At 34.1% G+C, this 26,284-nt stretch overlaps 1 protein-coding gene across 3 annotated transcripts in view; it reads right to left on the bottom strand.

The window, feature by feature from the left end:
• Positions 1-740: 740 nt before the first annotated feature.
• The window catches only part of LOC130214192 (microtubule cross-linking factor 1), a 144,885-nt gene continuing 119,341 nt past the window's right edge, over positions 741-26,284 (bottom strand). For all 3 annotated transcript variants that reach the window (XM_056445746.1, XM_056445752.1, XM_056445760.1), the window contains 4 exons: positions 23,447-23,761; positions 18,837-18,913; positions 15,611-17,180; positions 741-2,054 (listed from right to left, as the gene is read on the bottom strand). In XM_056445746.1, coding sequence (XP_056301721.1) covers positions 1,830-2,054; positions 15,611-17,180; positions 18,837-18,913; positions 23,447-23,761 — 2,187 coding nt within the window. In that variant the 3' untranslated portion in view covers positions 741-1,829. The remainder of the gene's footprint in view (positions 2,055-15,610; positions 17,181-18,836; positions 18,914-23,446; positions 23,762-26,284) is intronic.

Here is a 26,284-nt window from a genome sequence, read left to right as displayed (position 1 = left end):
ATAAAATATTCTGTTGTTCCACAACATGAGCACAATTTTTCATTTTTATTTATGTTGGCTGCATTTCAAGTTCCGATAAAGACCAAATTCAGCCGGCTGCCATGATGATTCCGGAATCACTTCCACTGGTGTAATGTTAATGCGGCATTCAGCAGTCAAAACACATACAATATATAGCTTCACAAATTTCGGCATTTTCAGGAAACATAATTCGTTCAATTTAGATAAAACAATGGACCTAAGATTCAGCTAAGAGAATTGCAAAAAAAATTGCTTTTGAACTATACAATAGTGAAGTGTGTTAAACAATATTTATAAGTCAGTCAATGAATGCTCCAGCATACTGTAGTATTATCTATAGTGAACAGATACAATGCAATAAATACTGTAGTATTCTTTAGTTTTTACTACAGTAAAATGTGGTGCATTGTAGTATAATATACTCTACAGTGGTAGAAAACTATAGTTTTGGGTCATTTGCTTATACTGAAGTTGTTACCATAGCAATTATAGAATTACTACCCCAGATCAATTACTGTAGATGTTGTGTTACCATAGCAACTATAGAATTACTACCTTAGATCAATTACTGTAGTTGTTGTGTTACCATAGCAACTATAAAATTACTAACAGATCAACTGCTATAGTTGTTGTTACCATAGCAACTACAGAATTACTATCACAGATCAATTATTGTTATTGTTGTGTTACCATAGCAACTACAGAATTACTACCACAGATCAATTATTGTAGTTGTTGTGTTACCATAGCAACTATAGAATTACTACCCCAGATCGATTACTGTAGTTGTTGTGTTACCATAGCAACTATAGAATTACTACCACAGATCAATTACTGTAGTTATTACCACGGCAACAATGTAATTAATGCCACAGATCAATTACTAAAGTTGTTGTGTTACCATAGCAACTATAAAATTACTAACACAGATCAATTACTGTAGTTGTTGTTACCATAGCAACTATAGAATTACTACCACAGATCAGTTACTATAGTTGTTGTTACCAGAGTAACAATTGAATTACTCCCACAGATCAATTACTATAGTTGTGTTACCATAGCAACTATAGAATTACTACAACAGATCAATTACAATAGTTGTGTTACCATAGCAACTATAGAATTACTACTACAGATCAGTTACTATAGTTGTGTTACCATAGCAACTTAGGAATTATTCCACAGATCAATTACTGTAGTTGTTACCATAGCAACTTTATAATTACTACCACAGATCAGTTACTATAGTTGTGTTACCATAGCAACTGCAGAATCACTGCCACAGACCAATTATTATAGTTGTTGTGTTACCATGGCAACTATAGAATTACTACCACAGATAAATTGCTGTAGTTGTGATGTTACCATAGCGACAACAGAATTACCCCCACAGATGAATTACTTTAGTTGTTATGTTACCATAGCAACTATAGAATTACTACCACAGATCAATTACTATAGCTGTTGCGTTTCTATAGCAACTGTAGAATTAATGCAACAGATTTATTCACATACTTTACCATAGCATGGTTCAAAAACACTATTGTATCTACTATGGGTTACTATAATTAGTTTTTTTCCTGTGGGTTTTGAAGCAACAGAACAACACACCCAAGTGAATGATAATATTCATAATAATGAGTTTATTTTGTATAGTGCCTTTAAACGTACCTTTTCAAAGTGTTTGACTGGAAGTGAACTGCTCATTCTGGAATCATCATGGCAGCTGAATAAGGTCAGTGTTCTATCTGTAATGAAATAGTGGAGGTGTAGCTAACAGAAGCATGTGTGTTTGTGGTTTAGGCTGGTCAGGGTTGTAGGAGGGTCTCCAGGCCGGGCTCCTCAGTCTCCGGAATGGTCTGAACGGGTCTGATGGGCGAAGGGAAGAGGAACCGTTTTGAGCGCTCGCTGTATTTGGGCGAGGATGAGGGCGAGTGAGACGCCCAGCGGGACGGAGGACGCCGATTGGCAGGACGAGCAGGACGCAGAAAGCAGGAGTCCAGAGGCGGAGCCACAGGAGAACGTGGCAGATCCTGCGGCAAAGAGGAAAAACAGATTCAATCAAGTGTGATTTATGGTTGTCTTCACTTAGAGCTTATCTGTTAGTTGGTGGTAAACTAAACAAAAAAACATGAACTTAAATTAACCTAAAACAAGAAAAATTATTCATTTAAAATAAATTAAGGATAAACAGAAATGTAAAAAAATTGAAACTATTAATAATATTTTATTATATAATATAATATTAATCATTTATTAATAATTATTATTTATTAATAATATTAATTAATACAATTAATAATATTTAATATATTAATTAAAAGCATGAGCTGAGAATGACGCTGAAATAATACTATAAAAATATCTAAGAATATGTAATAATATACAATAATACAATATAACAAAATATAATATAATATAATATAATATAATATAATATAATATAATATAATATAATATAATATAATATAATATAATACAATATAACAAAATATAATATAATATAATATAATATAATATAATATAATATAATATAATATAATATAATATAATATAATATAATATAATATAGGGCGTCACGGTGGTGCAAAATCGCTTCACAGCAAGAAGGTCGCTGGTTTGAGCCTCAGCTGGGTCAGTTGGCATTTCTGAGTTTGCATGTATGTTCTCCCCGTGTTGGCGTGGGTTTCCTCCGGGTACTCTGGTTTCCCCCACAGTCTAAACACATGAGCTATAGATGAATTGGGTAAGCTAAATTAGTCGTAGTGTATGTGTGTGAATGAATGAGAGTTTATGGTGTTTCCCAGTGCTGGGTTGAAGCTGGAAGGGCATCCGCTGCATAAAACGTGCTGGATAAGTTGGCGGTTCATTCCGCTGTGGCGACCCCTGATTAATAAAGGGACTAAGCTGAAAAGAAAATGAATGAATGAATAATAAAATACAAGAAAAAACTCTTTACCTTAAAAACTGAGAAAAAGAAAATAAACAAGTTTAATATTAGAATTATGAAGACTATAGAGGAAATAAAATATCAGTAAATAAAAATGAAAAAATCTACGTTAATTAGATTAATTCAAAAATTAGATATAATTATTATATTATTAAGTACTTTAATATTATTGCCCTCCTGTAAAATATGTATTCCTTTACAAATATTTTGATAAAGTGATGTTTAACAGATGAAGGATTAAAACTAATTTAAACATCAATATTCAGTATTATTAGCTGTATTATATTATGCTACAGAACAAATTATTGTTGTATAACGACCAGCCTAATTAACCTAAATTTAACCCAAAATTAAGCCTTTAAATTGCACTTTAAGCTGAATACTAGTAAAATAACTTGTATAATATTATATACTCTCATCATGGCAAAGACAAGGAGTTATTTGTAGTACTACTGCTTTTACACATTAACCTAAATCCACAGATATACAGTGCATTAATAAAGGAGTATTTAACATTTGTTTTAGATTCAGAAATTCTGCTTTCGATGAAAAAAGAAGTGGTTTCAGCTTTTATTTATTCTGAGTAAATATTAAAAATGAATGAGATCTTGCTGTGAGAGGTGGATATTTTCTGTGGTTTGAATAATTCAGAAATAGGGATTTACTACGTGTGCTTAAATCTGGTTTGGGTTTTTGGACTTTTGAAGCTCATATGAAGTGAACATGAATGGAGTTTTGAGGTTCAGTTGTGGCAAAATAATCACCTGAATGTTTTTTGATCTGAATACTGTACAAACATGTGACATCATAACCAGAGTAACTATATTTATTACAAATACGTGAAATAAAATGTAAATATTATTACATGAAGAAAAGTTACATTGGAAACCAACAGAAATAAAATTAAATAAAATTCTAATAAATAAAATAAAATAAAATTTACAATTATAATGAACAACAAACACAAAATAAAATAACATAATTAAATTAATAAATAATAAAATAATAAAATTAAATTAAAATTCCAATAAATAAAATAAAATTAAGTTTACAATTATAATAAACACAAAATAAAATAACATTAAAAAATAAAATAAAATAAAAAAAAATAAAATTAAATTAAAATTGTAATAAATAAAAAATAAAATAAAAATATAATAAAATGAAACAACAATTATAATTAATGAAATATATTAAAATAAAACATAACCAAACAAAAATTACAATTATAATAAACAAAATAAATTAAAGTTAAATAATATAGCATAAAATAAAATAAATCAAATTAAATTAAATAAAAATTCTAATAAACAAAATAAAATGAAAATTATAATAAATAAAAAAATTAAAAAGCATATCAAGTAAAAATTACAATTATAATAAACAAAAAATAAATAAAAATAACACAACATAAAATAAAATAAAATAAAAACAGAAAAATAAAATAAAATAAAAATTCTAATAAATAAAATTAAATTAAAATATTATAAAAATAAAATAACAATTATAATAAATGAAATATATTAAAATAACATCAAACAAAAATTACAATAAACAAAATAAAATAAATTAAAATAATAAAGCGTAAAATAAAATAAAACAAATAAAAATTAAAATATAATAAAAATAAAGTAAAAATAATAATAAATAAAAAAATTAAATAACATATCATCAAATAAAGATTACAATTATAATAAACAAAAAATAAATAAAATAACATAATAAAATAAGACAAATTAAATTAAATAAAATTAATTAAAAAAATTTAAAACTAAAAACTAAATTATAATAAACATAAAATAACAGTTAAAATAATGAAATGTAATAAATTAAAATAACATAAAATAAAACAAATTATATAAAAAATGGTAACATAATTAATAATCATATAAATTATAATAGATAAAATAAAATTAATTCTGATTAATGAAATAAAATTAAAATATAATAAAAAATAAAACTACAAATACAATATTTAATAATAATTGAAATAAATTATTTTTTTTAAATAACAGAATAAAATAAAACAAATAACATACAATTAAATTAAATTAAATTAAATTAAATTAATGACTGTGTATGTACAAAACTGTATTATTAGTGTTTGTAAATATGGAGGCTGCGAAAATACACAAAAATCTAACACTTGAATCTCAATTATATAGTATTAATATTAATACTGATATTAATATATATATGAAGGCCAATCATTTTTATTTTAATGACATGCAAGACTTTTGTGGATTTTCGTAAATGCAAGAACATTTCTTTTCATCGCATTCTTTGCTCATATTTACTAAAGGTGTCAAAATCTTTGTCCATGACTGGATATATAAAAACATCCAAGCATAAAGGTGTTGTTAGATGTTAGGAATGAGATCCAGCATTAGCAGCAGGTGTTAAACGCTGTAGCAAAAACCAAACAAACACCAGCCAATGAGCCATAAACGGCCTCTAACACACCGCTAACATTGCTAGCATGCGCTAATGTTGAGCATCCTGCTAACACCAGACAGTAAAAACACAAGAGGTGAAGATGTGAAGTCTCCATCAGTAGAGCTGCTGAGGTTAAAGAGCATTACAAACATCACAAACACCAAGCAGCCAAAGGAAAACCTACGGAAAATAAAAGAGTGAGTATTTATTAATAGTCACAATGGTTTAACCATCCAAAAAGCCCCTTCTGAGATTGATTTGTACTCCAAACGTTAATAATATAATAATAATAATAATAATGTAATAATGGGTGGCATGGTGGTTAGCACTGTTGTCTTACAGCAAGGTCACTGTGCATATGCTGGATAAGTTGGCGGTTCATTCCGCTGTGGTGACCCCTGATGAACAAAGGGACTAAGTCAAAGGAAAATTAATGAATGAATGTTTAACAGAGCAAGGAATTTTTCACAGTATTTCCTATAATCTTTTTTCTTCTGGAGAAAGTCTTATTTGTTTTATTTCGACTAGAATAAAAGCAGTTTTTTAATTTTTTAAACACCATTTTAGGTCAATATTATTAACCCCCTTTAGTATTTATTTTCGATTGTTTACATAACAAACCATTGTTATACAATGACTTGCCTGATTACACTATTTTAGTTAACCTAATGAACCTAGTTAAGCCTTTAAATGTCACTTTAAGCTGAATACTAGTATCTTATCTTATATTATCTAGTCAAATATTATTTACTGTCATCATGGCAAAGATAAAAGAAATCGGTTATTAGAAATGAGTTATTAAAACTATTATGCTGACATATTCACCAATTTCGTCCTACAATTGTGTAAAATATGGGCTAAAGATATTTTAAAAAAGGTTTTAACACTGATATTACTTGAATATTACAGTGATATTACTTGAATATTACAGTGATATTACTTGAATATTACAGTGATATTACTTGAATATTACAGTGATATTACTTGAATATTACAGTGATATTACAAAAGATATTTCACAAGAAATTAATTTTTATATATTTTTTTAAATTATTTTACAATAATTGTTTTTGTCTTTATTTCTTTAAACTTCAATTAATTTCTTTAAATTGACAAAAATCAGACCAAAACAACAACAACAACAACAACAACAACAACAACAACAACAACAACAACAAATGCATATTTTTAAGCTTTTATAGAATTAAAAAAATATTATTATTATTATTATTAGTTTAAATAAATTTATAGTCCTAAAATATAGGACTGAGTGTAAAATAAGGACAAAAAGGCCTACAGATATTTTAAAAACGTTTTGTAACAGTCATATATCTTCACAGATAATTGCACAAGAAATATTGTACAAGAACTAGATATATTTCTTAATAAAATGACAAAAATAATAAGTAAATACTACATGTTTTGAGACAGAGTTTACTAATATTTGTTGCCTGTTGTTGTTTTGGTTTTAAAGTAACATAAAAACAGTTGTTGTCATGACTTTTTTTACAGTGTGGGCAAAAAAGGTCTAAAAATATTTTAGAAAAGTTTCGTAACAGTCATATCTCTTCACAGAGAAATATTTTACAATTCCTAATTCATTCATTTTCCTTCGGCTTAGTCTCTGATTTATAAGATTTCACCACAGCGGAATGAACCGCCAACTTTTTCAGAATATGTTCTACGCAGCGGATGCCATTCCAGCCGCAACACAGTGCTGGGAAACAACCATACACTCTCACATTCACACACACACTACGACCAATTTAGTTCATCCAATTCACCTATAGTGCATGTGTTTGGACTGTGGGGACACCGGAGCAACTGGACGAATCCCACACGAACACAGGGAGAACATGCTAACTCCACACAGAAAAGCCAACTGGTCCAGCCAGGACTCGAACCAGCGACCTTCTTGCTGTGAGGCCACAGGTGAGCCACCATGCTCCAATTCCTAGTTCATTCATTCATTTTCTTTTCGGCTTAGTCCCTTTATTAACCTGGGGTCGCCACAGTGGAATGAACCGCCAACTTATCCAGCATATGCTTTACACAGCGGATGCCCTTCCAGCTGCAACCAATCACTGGGAAACATCCACACACTCATTCACATTCGCACACACACACACACACACACACACACAAACACTTTAGCTTACCCAATTCACCTGTACAGCATGTGTTTGAACTGTGGGGAAACCGGAGCACCCCGAGGAAACCCACACCAACATGGGGGGAACATGCAAACTCCACACAGAAATGCCAACTGACCCAGCCAAGGCTCGAACCAGCGACCTTCTTGCTGTGAGGCGATCGTGCTACCCACTGCGCCACCGTGACACCCCTAACTGCTAGTTATTTTTCTTAAACAAATGGGCAGAAACATAAATAAATACAGCATATTTTTACACTCTTAAAGAATTTGCTAATATTTGTTGCCTCAGAACAAAAAAAATGATTGTTTTGGACATTTCTACATTTCTTCAGGATAAAAACACAATCTGAATCCAATATGATGGTCAAATAAATGCTAATTAGCATTTAGCCACTGTATGAACCCCCAGCCTGCGTTCAATAATAATCAATAGTCGCTCAGCTTTTTGGATGATTGATTATTGGTGACGTCAGTGAACACCAGACGATGGCATGCTCACACCTACATGAGGACAAGAAGAAGTGTGACCACAATAAAGCACATAGAGTCTTTCCCACAATGCCTAGCGGTGATACGGTGTCTAGAAAGTGGCATGCGGTGAGAGAAGTCCGAGTGAGGTCACTTTGAGGTCAAAAGGTCAAGTAAGGGTCGGTGGACTTACTGCACGGCGAGCACAAGCTGCGTTACAGTCCCCAGGGTGCAGTTAGTAAGACAGTGTGGTTCTGGAGACAATCCATAAAAACACACACCATCAAAACAACACACGCACAGAAGACTCGGGTTAGCATTATTAGCGATCATCTTCTAGCAGGACACCCATGGGGGAAACCTGGAAAATCAGACCTGGTAAAGGAACGCTCCACTTCTTTTTTTTTTTTTACAGATAGCTTATTTTACAACTCTCCAAGAGTTAAACAGTTGAGTTTGACCATTTTTTAGACAATCTCTGGGTGTCTGGTGGGATCATTTTTAGTTTAGCTTAGCTTAGCATAGATCATTGAATCGGATTAGACCGTTAGCATTTCGCTCAAATAAAAAAAAAAGAGAGTTTTTCTAATTTTCCTATTTAAATCTTGACTCCTTTGTAGCCACATATTGAACAGAGGTGTAGTCCTAAAAAAAAAAGGTGGTGTACTAATACCCACCCAATCCAAATTTTAAAAGTAGGCAAAGAAACAACGAATGTCAATGTTTCTTTGAGTCATTATATATATATATATATATATAACATCAGTTACCTGTAACTATTGACTTCCAAAAAAAGTAAATGGTAACAGGTTTCCAGCTTTCTTCGAAATATCTTATTTTGTGTTCAACAGAATGAAAAAGACACACCGGTTTGAAACAAGTAAAGACTGAGTAAATTATGACAATTTTAATTTTTTTTTTATTTTCATGACAAACTATTCATTTAAAAAGGAAAAATATTCAAACAAATTTATTCTTTTAATCCCAATTCAATTATTTATACCTAGGTAATAGTGACCCCAGCAGACCTGGAGATTGGCTGAGTATATTGAGCTGTATTTAAATGTATATGAGCCATTATATATATATTGTACTTGAGTATAGGCTAGTATATATATACTTGAGTATAGGCTTGAGTATATACTTAAGTATAGGCTAGTATTTTTTATATATATATATATATATATATATATATATATATATATATATATATATATATATATATATATATATATATATATATTTTTTTTTTTTTTATAAATACTAGCCTATACTCAAGTACATTTTTATCCAGGTATTAAATAAAACTGGCACTTTAAAAAAAATTCATAATAGCATAAATATAAACATATTAAAAACGTAAAGGTTAATTTACATATTTCACTATCATAATATAAGTTATAATAGGAACAAAATTTTAATACGCATTGGCGCAAGTTAAACAAAAATGCACCAACTGCAACAAATGAAGATGTGAGTTAAAAAACATTTGGTATACCGTTAAAGGAGACGCGAATACACATAAATTAGGGATGTTTAATCACCAAAACAAGTGAGTATACCGAGTGTATGATCCTCAGAAGTCGTAATACCCAAACAGCTCTTGGAAAAAAGTAGGCATACTGAGTATACGTGAGTATAGCAAGGACTACACCACTGATCTTGAACTAAGACTGACAGAGAATGAAAAGTTGCTATTTTTTAGGTCGATATTAGGCATGGGCTGGTATAAGATTCTGACGGTATGATAACCTTGGATAAAACTTGTAAACAAGGAGTCGCTGTCATTTCTGGAGGATATTCACCATCAAGACCAAGTGCGACCAGATGATCATTATCCAGAGAATGATAATGTGTAACACTGCCATTAATGAGGTTGGTGTCATGATCTCATTCATTTCGAGTGCACATGCACATTAGCTTGGGCAAGCTGAAAATGTGCAGGTTTTATTTGATTTGAACGTTTAGAAATGAAACTTATGAGACGGTTGTTGTTTAATTTTATCGTTGATTCCAAATATGTAATGTAATCGTAAGCTTGGCTAGAAGTTTCTAATAATTTGATGTTTCTCCATTCAGCCAGAATGCCCTAGCATTGTTTTAATGCCCTAGGTGTTTTAAAGATGGCCACCGAGTGAAATGACTTGCCTTAAAGGGACTTTGCTATGCATCAATACTGCCACCATATTGGTACAGGGCTCCCAGGACAAAAGTCATTCAACTGCACCTAGTCAAGACCAAAGCCAATCTGGAGATGCTGGACTTTTGCGCTGTGTAAGAGTGTAGTAACGAGCAAACAAAGACAACAAAGCATAAAGGCAGAACATTTCATAGGTAAGATTTAGTTTTTTATGATTATGTATGTTATGAAATTGTATGCTTAACATGTAATGTTACTGATAATATTACACTCACATACTGCCTTGATCATAAGGCAAAGTAGCACCAACTAAATACAAGTCTTATACTAATATAGTTGAAAAAATCCAGCAAAAATGTAAACGAATTATGACAACAAGATGGTGGTGCCAGAAACGTTATTTTCGGCTAAGTGAACGTTTTTAAAGTAACTTATAAGGGTGCCCGATAACATAACAGTGCCTGCGCCTCAATGTGCATACTTTCCACCCCAAATTATTGAATATTAAACCTTTTTGTATACTACTTAGATCAGAAAGGTGGATATTTTGCACATTAAGACGAAGGGATATAGATGGTTCACACGAATCACTCCCTCCGTAACTTAGAAGGGAAAGGGGGCGTGTTTCAGGACATATAGATTAGAAAATCAGATGTGTGTGTATTTATATATATATATATATATATATATATATATATATATATGGGGTGGGCCATTTATATGGATACAACTTAATAAACTTATTGGGAATTTCACAAGAAAAAAACATAGAGTTATTTACAAGCCCCCTCAGATATACTAATGTGCCACAAACAGGACATTAATATCACCAACCATTCCCATTTTATTAAGGTGCATCCAAATAAATGCCCCACCCTGTGTGTATGTATATATATGTATATATTTGTATATATATGGCTCCAGATGGCCAGTCTGCCATTGCATCTTGGTCCCACGTACATTTCGAAAGAACGCTACCCTGTACCAAGATGGCAGCTCTATTGATGCATTCCTTCCAATAGACAACAATAGCCTACGCGACATCTAGTGTAAATATCTACAGGTCGGTATGGCTAGGAAGAAGGGTATAGTATTTTCTGTCAGTCTTAGTACACGATGCAACAACAGAAGAGTCAAGCTTTAAATTGAAAAGTTATTGAAACTGTTTGGTCATTTTTGAGTGAGATGCTAATGGTCTAAACCGATTCAATGATCTATGCTAAGCTAAGCTAAAAGTGCTCCCGCTAGACCCGTTGATCGGCTGAATGGATGCAAAAATAGTAAAACTCAACTGTTTAACACTTGGAGAGCTGAAAAACGAGTGTTTCTTTAAATATAAACATCATAAGCTTGATGAATCTCCAAATATGTCAAGGTCATATTTATCCATTGATTTGTGTAAGAAAATAAAACCATAAATATATTATCATGATGACACTTTGTAAATATTGTCCAAAAGTGCAATTCAGTTTGATTACATTTGATTCAACATCAAGAATACATTTCTCCGCACAAAATCAAAAATGGATATTAAATATTAATAAAAACAACTAATTTTCCACTTAAAAGTGATTAGGTTCATTGTAAACTACTAATTACATTTCTTTCAAATTTGGCATTTTAAGCTCTTTGGTTACATAAAATAACAAAAAAGGTGCCCTGTATTTAGACTACACAACACCAATGTTTGAACATGAGAAGAGATGAGAAATCAATATTTGATACAATAAATCTCATTTGATATGAATGAATATATTTGGCATTTGAACCAATTGTCATTTTCTAAAAAAAGCAGTACAGTCTAATGAATAATAACTAGTTCCAAACAAACTAATTAAATTAATTATATTCATTCATTCAATCATTTTCTTTTTGGCGTAGAGCCTTTATTAATCTGCAGTCGTCACAGCGACATGAATCGTCAAGTTTTATATTTTCCCCCCAAAATTATATGTAGAATTTATATAATATAATATAATATAATATAATTAATTTAATATAATTAATATAGTATAATAATATAATTAATTTAATATAATTAATATATTATAATATAATATAATTAATTTAATATAATTAATATAATTAATTTAATATAATTAATATAATGTAATATAATTAATTTAATATTATTAATATAATATAATATAATATAATATAATATAATATAATTAATATAATTTAATATAATATAATATAATATAATATAATATAATATAATATAATATAATATAATATAATATAATATAATATAATATAATATAAAATAATTAATATAAAATAATTAATATAATATAATATAATATAATGTAATGTAATGTAATATAATTAATATATTTAATATAATATTAGTATAATATAACATTAGTATAATATAATATAACAAATTTAATATAATATAATATAATATAATATAATATAATATAATATAATATAATATAATATAATATAATATAATATAATAATAAAATATAATATAATATAATATAATATAATATAATATAATATAATATAATATAATATAATATAATATAATATAATATAAATATAATATAATATAATATAATATAATATAATATAATATAATAAAAATATAATATAATATAATATAATATAATATAATATAATATAATATAATATAATATAATATAATAAAAATATAATATAATATAATATAATATAATATAATATAATATAATATAATATAATATAATATAATATAATAAAAATATAATATAATATAATATAATATAATATAATATAATATAATATAATATAAATATAAAGATTCACCCTTCTTACCTACACAGCAATGAAACTCTGACACAGTTTTACTCATGTTAACTCATACACACAAAATAAAACTAAAATTAAAAATTAATTGATGTGTATTGTGTAATCGTGTCTACTAAACCCACCACAATTGACATGCAAATCCCAGGAACATACACTGCCCACAACAAACCATCTGCCTTTAATGATGTTAAAATATTTGTAAATGTCTTTGACCATTAAAAGGGCATCATGGGACAGCACACATACAGTAAACGCTGATCCAGCTGTTGCCTGCAGTCTCGTGCTTTCATGTAAGAGATTAATCTTACATTACCAAATGGATAAAAGTTGGCAGCTCTCAAACACTGGATAAAACTTCGGCTGATTTAGGACACTGAGCACCCAAAGTAGTTATGTAAGCTAGTTCCAGCGCAAAATAAAACAAAAAACAGTAAGCAGCATGTATTTATGCTACTGTTAGCATTGCAACAAAGCAGTGCGCTAAAGCATGAAGCTCAAATGTATAAGACCTGCACTCAGGCAGCATTTGGCAACTGGGAATGAGACGTTTTAAAGCTATTATATAACAATTTATATTGATTATCATGAAAAATACAGACAAACTACATAAGTATGCTTGTGTTTTCAGCTTCTGAAGGTTTTCCTGAGAATACTACAAGACAAACTTGTGCACATGCACAATAAGACCGTTGCAAAAAACACCTTAAGGGTAACGTCCCTTAAGATCACTCGGTTTCTCTTAAACGTAAGGGTGTTGATTAAAATAACCCTTAAATGTTACTTAAGGATTTCTTTAAGTGAAACGTTATTAAACATCTAGAATTTCTCTTAAATGTTTAATTTTCTCTTAAGTAACCCTTAAAAACTGCAAAGTGTTGCATGAAGCCCCTTAACTGTCCTTTCCATTAGTACAAAGCAAGGTTGTGAAAACTCTACCTTAATGCTACGTTCCGGAGGAGCGGACAGGTCCTGTCTGATGCTAATGATCTCTGGAGTTTTCTCGCCCTGCGTCTCTACAATCAGCTGCACAGGGCTTGGGGACCGGCCCCCAAAGGCCCCTGTGCAGCACAAACACTGGGAGATTTGGGCTCTGCTGGCCCTGATTCCGTGGGACGAGAGCGGCTTGGGGACTTGTTGAATTTCTGCATTGGGTCGTAGGCGATGGGCGTGTGGTCGATAATGTTGAAGTGGCTGGAGAGGCCGTCATTGATGGTGGTGTGAACGGGACTATCTCTGGTTGTCGTAGAACGAGCCCAAGCGGATTCGTTATTGCCTTTTTGTTGCTGGACAGGAGTTGTTGGGGTGGGAGCACGGGTTTGGTTGATGGGCTGTTCTGTTTTACTAGCATTAGAAGCATTTTACTAGCAACTGTCATTTCCATTAGTACAAATTAAGGTTGTGAAAACTCTACCTTAATGCAGCGTTCTCACCAGCGTGAGCAATTTACATTTTAAGTTAGTTCAAAGACGTGAAAAGACATCCTGCGGCAAGATTCGCGCGAACAAGGCGACATGAATAAAGAGATTCGCGCAAATGAAGTGGCGCAAGTTGAGCGATTTGTGCGTTTGACTCGTGTATCGCTCAAATTGGAAAATCTGAAGTTCAGCAGACATTTGCACCACGTTAACCAATCAGGAGCTTTCTCTTGTAGGGGTGTGATTATGATGTAACGCCTGTTGTTGGTGTCCCGAGGGGAAATCCTCTTGCCAACACCAACAATAGCTAATCAAACTGGGCTCAGTTCAGTCAGAAGCACCGCTGAAAACCTCCATCATCCATGTATAGTTTCTGGAGGAGTTAATGAACTCACAGAGCTGGATGCACCTCTGAAAGGATCTAGTAGACTCAGACAAGGCGCCGAACGAATCTACTCTGTTTTTCAGCCTTCCTAAAGCATATAAACACAGCTAGTCTCTCAATAAAATCCATGTTAGCCATTTAACAATGAAGCTAGAATGACCGGGCCGACAGAAGCCCTGCCCATGACACGAATCAGCATCTATTGTGAAGGGAATTTGACACACGAATATCGTGATTTATTCGCACGTGCCACATCTGGTCTGAACGCAGCATAAGAGTTTCACAAACACAAATTCGGATGAAAAATAGTTGCTAGAATATGGATTTGATTGTCATGCAATCAACAAGATTGCTATAACTATTAATATAACTATAAAGTGACGCAAGCGACGTCGTCTTTGTTGTGTCTATTGTGGACAGCAACATTCAAACCTACGTAGCGTCTCACACACACAATAAAATCACTGATTATGATGAGCTACGACGAGTCTTTATTGCTGTTTGTGTCTAGTGGACAGAGTTTTGTGTAAAACTGCTACTGGGTTAAAATATGAGTAGAATGTCCACGGCAACAATCTCCACTGATGTCATGAAACATTTATTGGTTTCCCTTACCTAAAGATAACATTTTAAGAGATTATATTAACCCTTAAATTAATCTCTTAAGTAAGGGACAATTACCTCTTAAGGGTCATACTTAAGTGTAAAACTTAAGGTGCTTTTTGCAGCCAGGCACAGGAACTTGTTTAGGAAAGTAATTAAGGTCATTTGTGATATCAGATCTCCTGAGCTACAAAAGAGCAACCTCTGAGAAATATGAGAAAGAAATCAAGCTCTCAGTTACCTCAAGACATCCTGGTTTCTCTGAGTCTCCGGTTCTGTTCGGGACAGCTGCGGATGAAGCAGAAAGCCTCCTTTCCTCCCTGAAGCTCTGCTCCAGTAGTTTCTTATTCAATATCCGTGCTGCGTTCTCTGCTAGCGTGTAGCCCGGAGGAGCAGACAGGTCCTGTCTGATGCTAATGACCTCTGGAGTTTTCTCGCCCTGCGTCTCTACAATCAGCTGCACAGGGCTTGGGGACCGGCCCCGAGAGTTCCTCAAAGGCCCCTGTGCAGCACAAACACTGGGAGATTTGGGCTCTGCTGGCCCTGATTCGGTGGGACGAGAGCGGCTTGGGGACTTGTTGAACTTCTGCATGGGGTCGTAAGCGATGGGCGTGTGGTCGATGATGTTGAAGAGGCTGGAGAGGCCGTCATTGATGGTGGTGTGAACGGGACTATCTCTGGTGGTCGTAGAACGAGCCCAAGCGGATTCGTTATTGCCTTTTTGTTGCTGGACAGGAGTTGTTGGGGTGGGAGCACGGGTTTGGTTGACGGGCTGTTCTGTTTTACTAGCATTAGAAGGTTTCCTTTGAAGCTTGGGTGAGCCGTATTTTGGAGAACAGCATGGGCGTTCAAACTTGGCCTGGACAACTGGAGAGTACTGCATCTTTCTTAGGCTACGTGAAGGGGATGAGATGGGAGTGGAGCCTCCTCCTTTTGGGGTGAGACAGCGATGAGGGCTGCTTGTGAGGGTGCGAAGAGCCTCCGTTTGCAGTCCCACACTGATAGTCTGGGTAGTCTGTGTTCCACGTGATGTCAGACCATTCGTCTGGCACGCCATATCCCGTAGCTGCCTTTCTGGAGGGCTGGATCCAGTGGTAGAAGATGATCGGATTGCATTGCGGGCGGAATATGCTTTTTCTTTCATATCATCGCTCAGATTGCGTGACAGCTCCAGCTCTAATGATGAGGTATAGCCGACTGCCGCACAAATTGAGGGACGCTCTCCAGGCCTAAGTCCTGGCTCCAAATGACTCCCAAGCTCACATGGCCACCTTCCTCCAAAAACCTCTTCTGCACCTCCTACCACCTCCCCTGCATTTACTTTGGTCACTTTGGAGAACATGTATTCCTGCTCAGAGGGACTTGGAGCTGACCGTTCCCCTCGAGACGGACTGTGAAGAACATGCACCCCAAACTGGTCGCTCCCCTGAGCTGCCCTGACTGGGACCTTTTGGCAGTACTCAGGGCTACTCATGGTGTTGGTGGTCAAGGTAGCGCTGGTGGTCAGGAACCAAGAGGCTGGCTGGAATGCTTCTGAAGTAGACTCTGCCCTTCGGGATTCTGCTCTCTCTGCCCAGGCCTCAATCACTGGAGAGGGGATTACTGGTCCAGGAATGGGGCAAGTGGCTAGAGAGGTGGTGGGCAGATCCCAACCCTTACTATTAAACTCCTCAATGTATTTGAGGTCATCTGGAGAAAGGGGAGGAGTCACATCATCCCGCCCATGCTCACCAGACTTGCTCTTGTCTGGTAGAAAGGGAGAGCTGTCCATTAAACGTTGGAAGTCGCTCATGGAGCAAACTGACTTCGCCCTGCAAAAGTAAAAAGAGATGAAAAGTTCAATTAGGGTTACTTATATCTGACACTACTCTTGACTCTGGTTCAGCACCTTTTTACTTAGCTTGATGAAAATCATTACACCATACTAGAAATGGAAAGAAATGTTCCCAAACAAAATAAATCATTAGAACACTCTTTGTGTCTCTATGTTACTAGGGTGTACCATGTGTTTCCCTAATTCTTTTAAGCGGAAAGCATGGAACTCTTGAAACTGGTGAACACAAAATCATAAGAAGATGGGATGCTATAAACACGAGAACCTGGTAAATGGTGAACAAAGGAACCTAGAAATAAGAAACCCTGAAAACAACCATAAGAACATGCACACTGGGAATTTGGGACCCCAGTATATGGGAACAAAGAACCCTAAAAATATGGAACCCTGAAAACAGGAAAATTTACAGCCCTATTTCTATAAGATATTGGGGACTGTGGAACAAAGATATTCCCAAGACCTTATAGTCCCAGGGATGTACAGGGTGGGCCATTTATATGGATACACCTTAATAAAATATATTAGTATATGTGGTGTAGTATAACAATGGTGTGCTTGGTTGTAACGTAAAATTATTCTTTCATGAGCCCCCTCACATATACTAATGTGCCACAAACAGGACGTTAATATCACCAACCATTCCCGTTTTATTAAGGTGTCTCCATATAATTGGCCCTCCCTGTATATTATCATTTTCCAGTGTTCCATATTTCTTAGGTTCTTTTCCTCAGTATTCCATATGGTCATATGATAGAACCATAGGAACATGGAACACTGGGAACATGGGAACAAAGAACCCTATAAATATGGAACCCTGAAAAGAGGAGAATATATAGACCGAAATTAAAAAGATCCTTAGAAATGGGGGACATAGAACCATTGGAATATGGGACACTGGGAACATCAGACCTGTTATCTGGGCAACAAAGAAATATAGAACTCTAGAAATGTTTAACCCTGAAAACAAGAAAATAAAAACACCGGGACTGTAAGACTCTGGATCTGGGGAATATAGTATAGGTAGTCAGCAAACAGCTTTTAATGAGTCAGCTCTAAAGGCTAAGTATCAATTAGAACAAAACCGATGCACTGATTAAGTAATCTGTCCGCTGTTGCTGAGAAACGTAATCTTTGTCTTACTGAGATAACACCGCTTCTTTCGATACATAATTCCCCTAAGAAGTAGCTGAAATGGCAATAAAAGCACAGTCTAAACATAGTCGCTAACCTACACTCAAACAAGGGCGAAATTGACTGATCCATAAAGGTTCAAGGTGGAGCGGTCAGGAAAGACACTGAAGCTTATTTGCAGTAACCGAAACAATGCTGACGAGATCTTTGTAAAGGACAACGATAAATAGACATTGGATCAATAACCTGGACCCAAAGGACTTTAGCAGCAGATAAAAGCAAGCAAAATGTTTAGGAAAAAACCCAAGCTATCTCTAAAGGCAAGAAAATCATAGGCATGTACCTCACCTTGTCTACAAGCACACACTAATCAAAAAATGCTACGTAAAATTAAATAGAGGATTATTTAGATACATTAGAAAGTCGCATTCCTGTTCAGGTTATGTCAAGGTTTTCTTCTCAGAACTTCTAGGGCACAACTCTACTCAAGCTAATACTCTACCTGAGTAGGCTGCCACTACTTTTCTCTTCTTCAGGGTAAATGGCAGGATCCGCAATCTCAGAAATCTCATTCAGCGCCTGAAACAGCAACACAGTTATACAAATGAACAGAACAGTCTCATGATAATCGGGGAAAAATAACAAATAGAGTATATAACATTCATGTTTAATGCAGTCAGTAGGGTTTTAGAAGGTGGATATCAAGCCAAATTCTTAATCCATAGAATAAAAGTGTTTGATTTAAGAACCTTCAGAACTCAAATCTTTCTTTTTCGTTTTGATGCACAATGTAAAAAGCAATTAGTTACTTTACTTTAAAAAAAAGTTAGTAAACCTGTTGCTTTCAACAAGTTGACTATACTTAAAAAAGTGAGTTTAGCCATTGAAACTGTTACAGTAAGTTGACTAAACTTAATTTTAGAATTAAGCACATAGTTCATTTACTTAATTAGAAGGCAATGGGTTTACTCACTTTAAAAAAAAGAAAAGTCAAATAATCGGTAACACTTTATAATAACTACACACTATGAACCATTTATTAAGTAGTAGCATCTAGTGAATTCATTATCTGTAGAGCATTAACTCTACATTAACAGACATTAGTAAGTAGTTTATAACTGCAGCTACAAATGCTCTATTCTTGACTTATAATCATGTTTATAATGTGCTTAATAATTGTACTTTCATACTTTGTGACTGTCGAATACGTCGAATAGTTCGGACTGCTGAGCGAATCACTGGTACAACCCTTCCTACTCCCCAAGAACTGTACTTGTCCAGAGCGAGCAGAAGGGCTGCCAAAATCACTCTGGACCCCTCACACCCAGCACACTGCCTCTTTGAACTTTTACCTTCTGGTCGACGCTACAGAGCACTGCGCACCAGAACAGCCCGACACAGAAACAGTTTCTTCCCTCAGGCAATCCATCTCATGAACACTTGATGATAATAATTGTGGAACCAACATCACTACTTGCTATACACTTTTATACACATATACACTTATTTAACAACACACTTTACATGCCAATTTGCACATAACAGCTGCACATATAACGTTGTATATAGTAATAAACATCTACATACACTTGTCAATCTGTATATTTGCACTCACTACTTACTTCTATATATTTTTTAATATATTTATTATCGTTTTTTTGTCCTGTCTCTGTTATCCTGTTGCACTGTAGAAGCTCTGTCACCAAAACAAATTCCTCCTATGTGTGAACATACCTGGCAATAAAGCTCTTTCTGATTCTGATTCTGATTGAGTTTTCATTACTAAATGAAGTATCGCATTATTTACAAACCAGTTATTTAAGCATATTTAGTTGCTTTGTAAGATCATTCAGTAATTAATGAGTCAGTAAACGATTAATAAACTATTCAAATTAAGATTTATAATTCTTATTATTCAGGCATATACTAATCATTATTTTGTATGTTAATAAATGCTTTATTAACTCAGCTTCATCCAGTTTTGTGACCTAATCTAAAGTGAGGACTTTTTATGCTTTATAAATCTCTTATAAATGACAATTTAAGGCTCAGTTATATTCTAAACATGAAAAAAAGAAGTTAAACAACTTTATTAATTTCTATTTATTTGAAAATACACAAATGAAACTGCATCAAATGAACAATAAATCTTTGCAATCTTAACTAAAATAAAATTACTGTAGCTTTAAACATCGCTAAATAACATTGTAATGTTGTATAATAATATACTGATAAGTTATTATATTGTTATTGTTTTTTCTAATTTTATCTTGCATTTTGACACTCCTGTTATATAGAAATGTTTAAACTTTACAGTAATTTTACTTTTTAGATAAGATTGCAAAGATTTATTGTTCATTTAATACTGAGCCTTTAATTGTCATTTATTAGGGATGTTTAAAGCATAAATAGTCCTCACTTTAGATTAGGTCACAAAACTGCATGAAGTTGAGTTAATAAAGCAATTATTAACATACAAAATAACTAAATAACTAAAAATCTGCGGACATTTTTTGCTATTTCTGTGGAAAATTTTGGTAAAAATTTGCAGATTTCTGCGAAATTATTTTTGGGAGTATCATAACTAAAACCTTAATATGTGAAATAAAAATGAATATCTTTTAAACTTGTATTTAAATGTTTAAAATACAAATCCAGTTAGATTCACTTTATTTGGTAAACAAAGCAAGTCTCTCATATAATATCTCTACTAAAAGACAGAAAATATTACTGTACAAACTGCACTGTACATAAATCAGATGAACATTTTCATATTAGTCAATAATATTACTGTAATCAATTTAAAAACTGAATAAATATAGATTTACACACATTTACTCAAGTAAATAAACAGAATTACCAATAGGCTAAAAATCTGTGGAATTCTGCACACACAGATTCCGTGTGAGCCTATCAGTCAAGAATACAGCATTTGTAGCTGCAGTTATAAACTGCTTACTAACGTTTATTAATGTAGAGTTAATGCTTAACAAATTATAATTTCACTACATCAGTGGTTCCCAAAGTGGATGTCGCTTGGTGATTTCCAAAAAGTCAAATAAATTTGATTAAACTATTAGAATTACAATGTTTTAGCCATAACCCACAGAAGATAAAAATTAGTAGTTTTTAATAGAAAAAAGAACAACATACAAATAAAAGCCACCAGCCTTTAAGTTATTTTATCATAGTATTGGTGTGTGTACGTTAGATTAACAACACAGCAATAGCATCAGCTGTAGCAGCACCAGGGTAAACTTTCTGACACGTTTATGGCAATTAAATACAATAAAAATGAATGCAGGCCACAACTGAACATTGAGGATGATCTCTGAGTGGCCTCAAAAATTAACTAAAGAATAATATATAATGAGAAAGTGAATAATGAGAAAGAACCAAATCTCCTACCACAGCTATGCTGATGACACTCAGATTTACCTAGCCTTACTGCCTAATGACTACAGCCCCATTGACACCCTATGCCAATGCATTGATGAAATTAACAGTTGGATGTGCCAAAACTTTCTTCAGTTAAACAAAGAGAAAACTGAAGTCATTGCGTTTGGGAACAGAGATGAGGTTCTCAAGGTGAATGCGTACCTTGGTATTAAGGGTCAAACAACAAAACATAAGGTCAAGAATCTTGGTGTGACTCTGGAGTCAGATCTGAGTTTCAATAGTCATATCAAAGCAGTTAGTAAATCAGCATACTATCATCTCAAAAACATTGCAAGAATTAGATGCTTTGTTTCCAGTGAAGACTTAGAGAAACTTGTTCATGTTTTTATCAGCAGCAGGGTGGATTACTGTAACGGCCTCCTCACTGGCCTTCCCAAAAAGACAGTCAGACAGTTGCAGCTCATCCAGAATGCTGCGGCCAGAATTCTGACCAGAACCAGGAAATCAGAGCACATCACACCTGTCCTCAGGTCTTTACACTGGCTCCCAGTTACATTCAGAATTGAGTTTAAAGTATTATTACTGGTCTATAAATCACTAAATGGCCTAGGACCTCAATACATTACAGATATGCTCACTGAATACAAACCTAACAGATCACTCAGATCATTAGGATCAAATAAACTAGAAATTCCAAGAGTTCAGTCAAAGCAGGGTGAATCAGCCTTCAGCTACTAACAGCGCCCCCTGCTGCTGGAATCAGCTTCCAGAAATGATCAGATGTGCTCCAACATTAGGCACATTCACATCAAGGCTGAAAACACATCTGTTTAGCTGTGCCTTTACTGAATGAGCACTGTGCTACGTCCCACAGATCGCACTATTAGGTTTTTCTCATTCTTTTAAAACACATTTTATCTGTTTTTATGCTTATTTATTTTATTTTATTATTTATTTTTTTACCATTCTTATTATTTGTTTTTATTTTTCTTATACTTGTTTCTTTTATTCCTGTTTATGTAAAGCACTTTGAATTGCCACTGTGTATGAAATGTGCTATATAAATAAACTTGCCTTGCCTTGCCTTGCCTTGCAAAAGAATAGACCTGTGCAGTCTCTATGGTTGAGGTTGCTACTAAATTCAATGAATAAATGACTATAAAAATGCTGTGGTTGTTAGACTGTTGCACTTTTTTGTGTTGTCATTATGCTCATGTTTATATAGGCCTATTGTATGAGCAACGTTTGCATATTTATAACCACCTCAGAGGAATTTGGGGGTCGCGAGTCACTGGCATTTTTATTTTAGGGGTCCCGGGCTGAAAAGTTTGGGAACCCCTGCACTAGATGCTAATGCTTAATAAATGATAGTTATTATAAAGTGTTACCAAATAATCTCTTTTTACAGTTTATATTAAAACAGAAAGTAGTGTTGGTCTGTCTTGAGATTTAGCGCATCACTTTTGAATGCAGATTGTTTTGCCATTCAGTCAAACTGCAATAATTCTTACTCATTCCACTTGCAAAGATGTTAGCCAATCATAACAGTGGCGAGTTGCATGTAGAACTCTTTTACAGGAGTAAATCCAGCAAAGGAGTCAGAAGATGGATCATGCATTTTTGGTGGTCAACATCATAAGTCGACCTCACAAGGGCAACCCCGATGCATGACATGAAATGGGCCTCATCGTGCAGTGTGAACTCATGTCTTACTCGGTCTCTTACTTCCTTCAGGTGGGGGAACCTTTTTTCGCTCTCCAGCCGTGATGGAGGGGGAACCTCCGCTTCGCTAAGGGTGTCCAGGGAGAGGGCGTCCAGGAACAGGCTCTCTGGGGGCCGGGGTCCCTCACAGGGCCTGGGTCTTCCCACCGCTCCCTTCTCCTCCAGTGTGGCCTCCGAGTCCGAGTGTGAGCGAGTGTGTGCTGCGGTGCAGGGGGAACGTGGAGATCTGGGAGCCTTACAAGGGCTTTCCTGAGGGGAGAAGACATGTGCTGCGCCCTCATCTGACTGAAGAGCATCTTTCTGCATCTGGGATGAAAGAGAGCAGATGTTGTGAGCTTCCTACTCTCTCTGCATAAGCAAGCACCTACTAAAGCATACGTTTCAAACTTAATTCCTGGAGGGCCACAGCTCTGCATAGTTTTGATCCAATCTTAATCAAACGCAGCTGATCCAACTAGTCAAGGTGTTCAACTACTAGACTCTAGGGCTGTTTCTCAATTCTAAGAATGCGGAAAAAGGACTCGCATTCATGTCAAGACTGTTCCCGCCAAGTTACTTGCAAGATTATAATTCATATTTTTTCTTTTGTTTTGAACATGCACAAAGGCAATACCATGTTTTTCACATGTGCATTGGCAATATCCTGTTTGTATTATTGATTTTTGATCAGTACCAGAGTATTTTATACTCTATAAGGCCTCATAATGCCTTTTGTTGTGGTGTATGTATGTTTGCAATGAGGCATCTTGAGATTTTGTTATACAAGTCATTCAGATAATATAATCTATTTACCAGTTAATATTAGTAATGTGGTTTATATTCGGTTCAATCACTCCATTTATTACAAATCCAGATCCATTTGTTTTGGTGTAAGTGTATGAATGTTGCTATTGAGAGACATGTCGTAGGTTGTTTTGTGATTATTGTCAAAAGTCATTCATTCATTTTCTTTTCGGCTTAGTCCCTTGATTAATCTGGGGTCGCCACAGTGGAGTGAACCGCCAACTTATCCAGTATATGTTTTACACAGCGGATGCCCTTCCAGCTGCAACCCATTACTGGGAAAAACCCGTACACACTCATTCACACACATACATTATTGTGAAAATGAGTCTTAGAAAACATGGAGTAATGTTTGTGATGTATTAACGTTTATGTGCTGTTGGAGATGTTTTCATCCACTCTGGGGTGATTTGGTGTCTTATTTTGGTCATAACTTTCTCTGTGCTTCAGCAAATGGAATGATTTTTGGTGATTTTGACACATATTTTGGGAAAATGCTTTGAAATTTTTAAAGAACTCAAGCAATACACTCAACTTTACGACCCTTTTGTTATGTTAAAGAATAAAAAATGCGTCCTATGAGAAATGAGATGCTGTCCAGTGGTCCCTCGCCATAACGTGGTTCACCTTTCACGGTCTCGCAGATTTTTTTAGTACAATTTGTCATGCTTTTTTTTACTACAGCGCATTGTGTTCTGCGTCCTGATTGGCTGTCGCCGATTGTCAATCAGTGTCCTCTGTGCCGTGTCTCCTGTACAGTACAGAATGCGTTCAGCTTGCCAAATTTACTCCTGAGTTTAACGAGGGACCACTGTATTCTTCATGCATTTTAAAAATATTTAAACATTACAGAATTCATACAATGATTTATTGTTTTTTATATGTATCTACTTTGCACAATGCAAATAAAACAGATTTAAATATGAATTTCAGCAAATAAACACCTTAATATGTTTATGCTTTGTTCAAATTTTCATCTTAATGTTTACTTTCACTCATTTAGGGAAACTCCTGAGTTATGTCTCTGAACTTTAATAGTAAATAAATCAGGAGTTCCCAAACTTTTCAGCCTGCGACCCCCAAAATAACAATGGCAGTGACTCACGAGCCCCAATATCCTCTGAGATGATTATGATCATATACACCTTGCACACAACGGCGTACACATACTAATAGGCCCAAGTCTATTCATCATTTAATTTTGGAGAACGCCACTCGGAGACCATCCTTGTTGGGACCTGTATTTATTTTTGATGTACTTGAGTGCCGTAGGTGTCAGAAAGTTTAACCTGGTACCATAAAATCAATGCATCTGACGCTATTACTGTGTCTTTAATATAACATAATCACCCGAGGGGTCGCAAAACAAACAAAAAACAAAAGGCTGATGGCTTTTTATCTGTTGTTATGTAACTATTAAGTTTCCTGACTCCAACATTGGGAACCACTGAAATAGTTATATAAAAAGCTGCACTTCCCATCTCATTGATTCAGCCGCAATGACTTCCAGGACTTCTCAAGTGAGTTCTGTGCTCAAGTTTGCGTCATTTAGCAAGAACCAGTTTCAGTCTGAAGCCATAACTAGGTTAATTAGGTTAACTAGGTAAATTAGGTTCATTTGGCAAGCCATTGGACAACAGTGGTTTATTCTGTAGCCAATCGAAATGTACAATTCATTGGGTAGCCAATGATATTGACTGACTTTAGCATTTTTTAATAATGGAAAAAAATCTATATTTATATTAAATTAAAAATATTTAATTATATTTATATATTTATATATTAATTATATATTTAATTATATTTATATCTATATTAAAAAATAAGTATTGTTCCTAAATGTTTAATAACTTTTGATCCGCTGATCCAATCTGTATGATTCAAAAAGTGGCATAAAGAAGAGCAGCTTTTCATCGAAATAACACATCCTATTTTTGGACCTTCTGAGGCTCCGAAATCAGTGTGGTTACGCCATCACATGTTGACAACGCTGATTTCACAAAAAAAACGAACGTGGTTTGTTTTTCAGGACAAAGCAGACATGCA

The sequence above is a fragment of the Danio aesculapii genome, chromosome 2, assembly GCF_903798145.1.
Source record: "Danio aesculapii chromosome 2, fDanAes4.1, whole genome shotgun sequence".
NCBI lineage: Eukaryota > Metazoa > Chordata > Actinopteri > Cypriniformes > Danionidae > Danio > Danio aesculapii.
The sequence above is the reverse complement of the archived record's forward strand: the minus strand, read 5'-3'. Positions and strand labels throughout refer to the sequence as shown.